Genomic DNA, 7094 nt, shown 5'->3' on the forward strand with positions numbered 1-7094 from the left:
GTCCTTTATTTTTATATTTTATGTGGTGTCATGATTTAATTTAGATAAAAACAAAGGTTAATTATTGAATGTTCTTTTGGCATTTCATTTATTACATACCTTTCAAATTCGTGTCAAAAATCATGTCAAAGAAGGTGGCGTTTCAGAACACACCCACCGATTGCGTAATCGCCACGGACCAATGGAAGCTCAAAGGTGTTTATGAGCCAAAACAAACTGCCCCAGAAAGGGTTTTGGTGAGCTGTTTTGAACTGCCGAAACGAACTCAAAACGAACTTCGTTTCGGCCTGAATTTGTACGAAATTACGTCATATCAGTTCGTTCTTCGATTTCGTTTTTCACTCGTCACTCGTTTTTATAAAGTAACACTGTCCAACAGCGACACCCGCAGGTAAAGTTACAGCGGAGGTTTGCCTCCCTTCGGTCCATACTTAGACTTTCTACAGAGACCCCAAAGCATGCAGTGACTTTTCTGGAGGCTCATTGAGTTGAATGGGGGAAAGTCACGTGAGAGAAGGCAATGAGTTAACTAACATGAACAAACAATGAACATTTATTGCAGTATTTATTAATCTTTGTTTACATTAGTTAATACAAATAGCCTACTGTTGTTCATTGTTAGTTCATGTTAGTTCACAGTGCATAAACTAATGTTAACAAACACAACTTTTGATTTTAATAATGCATTAGTAAATGTTGAAATTAATATTAACTTCATTCATCGTCAAGTGCGCTCGTTCCAGTTGGTGTGGTCAATCTGGCAACCTGCGGGTGTGCGTCAAGTCTGAGGAGGAGGGGCCGGGTGAAAAAAAACCTGAATTTGGACTGCAATAGCCTACCTAGTTCAACCACTCGTTGTCAATCCTACATACAGCACCTTTAACTGTTAACTAATGAAACCTTATTGTAAACTGTTTCCAGAATATTGTTCAAATTGTTACTGCCTTTAGTTATTATTTTGGAATAAATATAAAAATGCATAAAAACACTATGAAATGTATAATTAGTATTAAAAATATTAAATTAAAATAAAATTAATAAAATACAAAATATAATTATATATAAATATATATATTTATATATAAAACTGCATTCTCATTTTAAAATACTACCGCACGCCACTGATATGCTGTATATGCACATACTGTATATATATGCTGTAGCTTCGCACTGAATAAATATAGCAGTTTGATTGCTTGAAGCTTCTGCGTAGAGGCTGGTGACACAGGTTGCAAGACCAGCCTATCATTAATGAATCAGCCTGTCTGTTTATATATATAATTATAAAATTGGTAATTTAGTACAGTATAGATTAAAAGAGAATTCCACTAAATGTTTATTAACTTAATTTACGACTAAAAGCTTTGACAGCATACAGAAGTAAACAAATGTCTGCCTATGCTGTGCTCCTGTAGTCGACACCGCCATCTAGCGGCTTGGCTGCTGAGCACAGAACTACAAACACAAACAACCGCGAGGCTACGGGGTCCACATATGGACAATAGTCTTCTTTATCAAAGTAATTCCTTGTAAATACTACGCGGACATACGAAGGGAATCGTTCTTCTAAATGAGTAGGATACTGCTTTCTACCTCTTTTTTATACCAGCTCTAGTCTAATTGCTAGCCTACATGTGTTTGTTTTTTTTTATATCAATTTTGTATTTATAGATAGTCAGAAACGAGAGCAAACATACTTATTCGCATGCAAGCTGACAAACTAGCTGTGCTTTAGCTGGAATCCTAAAGAACGAGTTAATCAAGTTGGACAGAATATGGTTTAAATACAATGCACTACCTTTGCACTGCCATTAATCATCCTAACGCCTAGTCTGAAGTCTAGAGCAGTTTTAATCAATTAGATCAGCAAGGACAACAAAGCTGAACTTTTTTTCTTTTCTGTTTTTTTAAACTGATCAATTTTTTAAAATTGATCCAATGATAAAATTACTAACGTGATGTGTTGATTGACTTGAATTTCTTCACCTTCACTTCAAGTGGAAGTACAGGTGCTGTGAGGAGAGCTGAGCACAACAATTCAGTCATGATATACATTCGAAGAGGTTGGTTTTCCTTCTCTTCCTTATTTCTTTCTGTCTCTTTTCCCTCTCTGTATTATGTTTATGTTGACGTTTTTATTTCTAGTTGGTCCCCTTGTGCTACACAAGAGACAGAGAAACAAAAGTAAGTTATGTTTTTGAAGACATAGATGTCTCATTCAGAAGCGCAGTGCAGTGTTTACTTTCCCGGCTACATTGTCTTGTATCACAATGCAGTACCTAGAAGTGACTCTGAATGCAAATGTCTTTTTGCATAGTTGACAGATGATAAAAGTTATTTATATTCTCAGCTTTTAAAGTTGTTTGTGATGCCACAGCCCTCCTTAATAGAATGTATATAATTCTCTTCTATGACGACTAATATCATTAAATTTTTGTTGTATGATATGTTCCTGCTGATAAAAACATGACATGTCTGCTTAAACTGGTCAAACTGGTTTTGTGACATGGTAGCTTCTGTTTTGTTGCTGGTCTAAGGTGATCTAAAAGATCTAACCAGCTTAATCAACCAGGTCCACCAGGTTGATCTCAGGCCATAAATGACCAACATGGTCTAAAACCATGAAAAACTGTAATATATCTTTAATTGTCTTATTTTTACTGAACTCACCTTATTAGGAGCAAGATAATATGTGGACATTAAATCTACAATCAAAGATGAATATTACTGTATAATGAGAATTATATATAATCACGAATAAATTGCTTTCACAGAAAAATTGAGATTCGTTTTCAGGGTGGCTGCCCTCATAATATCCATATGCCTTGTCTTCAGACTCCTGCAGATGAATCCTGAATTAACATTATCAAATTTAGTAGGTGAGTTACTTTTATGTATGTATGTACTGTATGTTTGTTTTTATGTATGTATGTATTAAGTTTTTTATAGTTCCTTCTGAAATCTATACAATGCATGTTTTATGTGTTTGTAAAACCCAGAAAGGTCAGTAGGGAGAGCAGCTTCTTTCCTACTGAAAACTGATAATCACAAAGATGATGGTAAGCAATTATCAAACAATCTGGTCTGGTACAGTGTAAAAAAAAAAGGGTATGCATTTAATGTCTGTGTCTGCATGTTTTATCAGGTCCTAAAGGTAAATGTGGCCTCCCTAAACCATGTCCTGGAAATGATTATACATTTAAGATTTACAGTGGCGCAACAAACATCATTGGACCACGAATATGCTTTGAGGGGAAAATGTAAAGGCTTTAAGTTATCAAATTTACTGTCTGTACTTTTAATGAATAATTAAATGAATGCAATAAGTGCTATTTAACAGAATTTAAACTAGTTCTGCCATTTTGTTTTAGGATAATAGAGAAAGACAGACGAGGAAACCGACGCGGAATTCATATTGCTATTATCAATGGTAAGTATGTTGAGCTTTGTAATTTTGCTTTAAAAAAGCCGAATTAAAAAGGTACTATGTTTTGCTTTTAGCTTCATTTTTATTATTATTATTATTATTATTATTAAATTCATTTTATTTTGCAAACATGTTTTCTTTTTGGATAACTCAGTATAATGTTTTCAAATGATTTATTTTTGTCTTATAATATAGTAATATGTATAATATAATATTTTTAGAAATTTGTTTTTTTTTCATAGAAATATTTGAAGTTACTGTTCAGTGTTCTTATAGGTATAAATACTAATTTTTAACATTTCTTGTTTACGTATTCATACAAAAATTCAGAAAAAACAGGTGAACACGTCAACACTGGCAGCTTCAATATGTGGAATGGAAGTATGTTGTATCTTTACTTAGCTACACCATGTTGTTAATTAATAATCTTGCATTATAAATACTGATTTGCGTTCTCAGTTCACATGTATGTAATAAATCTTTTGTTGTTGACAGAGGTTGAGGAGCTGATAGAGTTTCTGAAGTCAATCGAGGATGGTTCTCTTGTGTTGATCACCACTTTTGATGATCCAGCCACAAAGTAGAGTAGAATTTCTATCTCTATTTTCATCATGTATGTGCATCTTATCATGGTGTTGTCTCATCATGTCATAATTTATATGATTCCTTTATGATAGACTTAATGATGAAGCAAGGACACTTATTGCAGAGCTTGGAAGTTCATATATTTCCCAGTTGAAATTCAGAGATAATTGGCTCTTTGTGGGAGGGAAGAAAACCATAACACAAGTCACTTTTGAGCAGGTAATGCCAATCCTAAATTCACCCATTTATGTGCTTAGGTTTAGGCAATGAAAACACTTTTCAAATTTTCAATTTATCTCCCTTTTCTGTCTTTTTCAGCACATAAAGAATGACAGGGAAACCAATAAGTACGAAAGCTGGCCAGAAATGATCGAGATGGAAGGTTGCATACCTCGAATAGACTGATTTTTCCTACAGCACAATTTGATCTGCCAAATAATAGCGTTTAAATCAGGCATCAGATGATGTTTTTGCATCTACAGTAATACAACAAGCTAAGCCACAATGCATTTCCGATGTGTTTCATGATATTTCAGACTGTCCTAAATACAGTGTAATTAATAGGCTATTTGCCTACCTTTGAGGACATACGATTCTGTTAATATTTCTGAGACCATGTCACTGTTTCAACTTTGGTGTTGAAACCTCTTATAATAGAGGTTATCCTGGACTTATATAATATAATATAATATAATATCATTTAAAAATCATTTTAATTTTGACATAGTAAATGTTTATTTTTGTTGTGTTTTTTGTCAGGTTGTTTTTTAAATGTCATTGTAAATTGAAAAATATATATAATTAACGTTATACTTTGCTATTAAAATTTTTATTTATGATATTAAATATATTTTGCGGTGTTTTGGTTCGTCTGCATTATTTATTAATAATTTTGTTAAATTCTGTGTGTGGTTTCGCTTTTTCACGAATTTTGGTGATTACATAGGTGAAACAAAAAAAACCCCGCTAAATTAAAAACATAAAAATAAACAAAACTTGACACATTACAAAACAGACATGACGGAAGACATCATATGCGTAAATTGTGCGCAACGTTGAACTATAAACCACACGAAGCCACTCCCATCAGTTCATCGCAGGATGTACAGCGTCAAGTCATGGACCAAAATGGTGAGCTACAAGCTAATGTAACGAAGTGTATTACTGCAGCCTTTCGGTTTAAAAAAATCACAAAATGTTTACGTGTGAAAGGTAACCGGCTGGCCGGTAAACCAGTAAAGCCGCGAGCCCTTGCTGTCATTTACACGTTTGTGTGTGCTCGCAGTAAACGCAGTAAAATTGGATGTATCCAGCTAGCCGCTGACATAACCAAGTAACATTAGAGGAGCGCGCGTCCAGCAAAGTGCCAGATTCAAATAAACGCAGAAAACATTCACATTAGAACCCAAAAAAATCTATTTAAACTGTATTACTCATTGGTTACTATGTAAGGTATTGTATATGCGTTTTGGATAAGACTACAACTCTGCATTTCCTATGTACGTTAAGTTACTCTTAGTTTAGTAATGTTTGCTTCTCCACTTTTTATTAAGCACATTTTGATCACTGCTTAATAGCACAGGTCTCACTTAGATTATTATATGTTCCTTAATTTCATAAATTACATTATGCTAATCGCTAATGTCTGTAGCAGTACTATATTGCCTGTTTTAAATAATGGATTTCATTTTTCATATCCTAGATAATATTGTGTAATGTAGTACTGAATTGTGTATCTATAATGTATCAGTAACTTAATATGGTGCTTGTTAATGTAGATTACTTATTAATGATGTTATCTGTTTGCTTTTCCAGACAATGACCTTCAAGGAACTGATGGCTCGGGATCCCTTGGAGGTCTTGATGTTCGCAGACAGATCCCAATCAAGTTACTGTCGAAACAGACGGAAAGAGGCAAGCTGCCCACCCGACCTCAGCGTCCCAACACCAGACTGCCCTCAAAAAACGAAGAAGGTTGGTGTGCAAAAGAATGCGTTTTCATCTCGTTCCCACTTACACGTAAATCTAATGTGTTTTCTGGGCTGCGTTTCCCAAAAGCATCGTAAGCTTAAGTACATCGTTACGATCAACTTAGGCGTACGATGCTTTTGGGAAACGCAGCCCAGGACTGTCTGCCAGATTCCAAGTGATGGATTTAAAAAAAAAAATCTAGTATATTTACATCATGACAGCTTAAATTTATTAGTATCAGCTGATATAAAGTTTATTTGTGCATGTTCTGTTATTTTACATTCAGATTACAATAACTGTCATTTAACATTCACAGTTAATATTCAAAAACGCCAATATTTTGCAAAATAATATCCATTTTTTATACAGTACATTATAATGTTGTGAGAAGTAAGTTAAATTGTAGCATTTGAAATGATTGATTTTAGTTTTTAGTGTTTTGTTTTTAAATTTATTTATACAAAATAGTATAGAATTTTAATATTGGTCATTTGGTAGTTATTAGCCATAACGTGAAAATAATTATCAACTAATAGCATCAGTCAGAATTTTAATATTAGCACATCCCTGTGCTAATAACTAAGTGGATTTGAGTAAGATATGCCAATAAATCACATTAAATGAATAAAACCGTAGTGCTGATTCATTTGTAATTTTTTTTTTGCCATATATTATTTGTCTTTCTTTATAAACTTTTTTGTGATCTCCAGAGCCGTTCAGCTATAACCAAGAGGAAAGATTTGAGTGTAAATCTGGAGATGCTTATGGAAACCAGCGCAGATTCCCTCAACCAATCTTCTGGGATTATAAGGTTACACATTTATCATCAATTAATTACAACAAATTAGATTATATTTTTTAAAGCTGCAGTCCGTAAGTTTTGCCTCTTTGTCGCCATCTCTGTTTGAAAACCTGGAATTGCAGCTATGTGTGGAATTATCTAGCTTGCGTGGGTTGTGAGTCGGCACGGCTCCAACGTGGATGAATCTAATGCTCTGAGGAGTATGTGTGGCAGTCAGTTACCGCACCGGTGTGGATATTTACTGTACTTCGCAATCACAGATTCTAGACTACATCTTGGAATATATGACCCAAATAAGAATTTTCACCG

At 34.0% G+C, this 7094-nt stretch overlaps 2 protein-coding genes across 8 annotated transcripts in view; both read left to right on the forward strand.

Annotated features, from left to right (window-relative positions):
* The first annotated feature begins 1444 nt into the window (after positions 1-1444).
* On the forward strand, positions 1445-4686 carry LOC107753696 (protein FAM3C). 6 transcript variants are annotated; one of them, XM_016569900.1, is made up of 11 exons: positions 1445-1574; positions 1999-2063; positions 2146-2184; positions 2775-2879; positions 3000-3059; positions 3146-3260; positions 3372-3430; positions 3758-3808; positions 3923-4007; positions 4105-4231; positions 4331-4686. In XM_016569900.1, the coding sequence occupies exons 2-11, from the start codon at positions 2045-2047 to the stop codon at positions 4415-4417; spliced, it is 747 nt and encodes a 248-aa protein (XP_016425386.1). In that variant the 5' UTR covers positions 1445-1574; positions 1999-2044; the 3' UTR covers positions 4418-4686. The 6 variants fall into 6 exon arrangements, with proteins under 6 accessions (XP_016425386.1, XP_016425389.1, XP_016425388.1 ...); XM_016569903.1 differs by lacking the exon at positions 2146-2184; XM_016569902.1 differs by lacking the exon at positions 1999-2063.
* A 386-nt stretch (positions 4687-5072) lies between these two features.
* Positions 5073-7094, forward strand: part of LOC107753561 (E3 ubiquitin-protein ligase Hakai) — a 6633-nt gene continuing 4611 nt past the window's right edge. For both annotated transcript variants that reach the window (XM_016569728.1, XM_016569729.1), the window contains exons 1-3: positions 5073-5143; positions 5828-5986; positions 6694-6794. In XM_016569728.1, coding sequence (XP_016425214.1) covers positions 5131-5143; positions 5828-5986; positions 6694-6794 — 273 coding nt within the window. In that variant the 5' untranslated portion in view covers positions 5073-5130. The remainder of the gene's footprint in view (positions 5144-5827; positions 5987-6693; positions 6795-7094) is intronic.

Source organism: Sinocyclocheilus rhinocerous, unplaced genomic scaffold (genome assembly GCF_001515625.1).
Source record: "Sinocyclocheilus rhinocerous isolate Xijiao unplaced genomic scaffold, SAMN03320098_v1.1 scaffold200, whole genome shotgun sequence".
NCBI lineage: Eukaryota > Metazoa > Chordata > Actinopteri > Cypriniformes > Cyprinidae > Sinocyclocheilus > Sinocyclocheilus rhinocerous.

What these genes read in the sequence shown, in the direction of transcription:
- LOC107753696 (XM_016569900.1), top strand. An exon ending in CAAGAGACAGAGAAACAAAA is followed by an intron (nt 2,185 to 2,774) that starts GTAAGTTATGTT and finishes TTGCTTTCACAG; the next exon opens with AAAAATTGAGATTCGTTTTC. An exon ending in ATATGCTTTGAGGGGAAAAT is followed by an intron (nt 3,261 to 3,371) that starts GTAAAGGCTTTA and finishes ATTTTGTTTTAG; the next exon opens with GATAATAGAGAAAGACAGAC.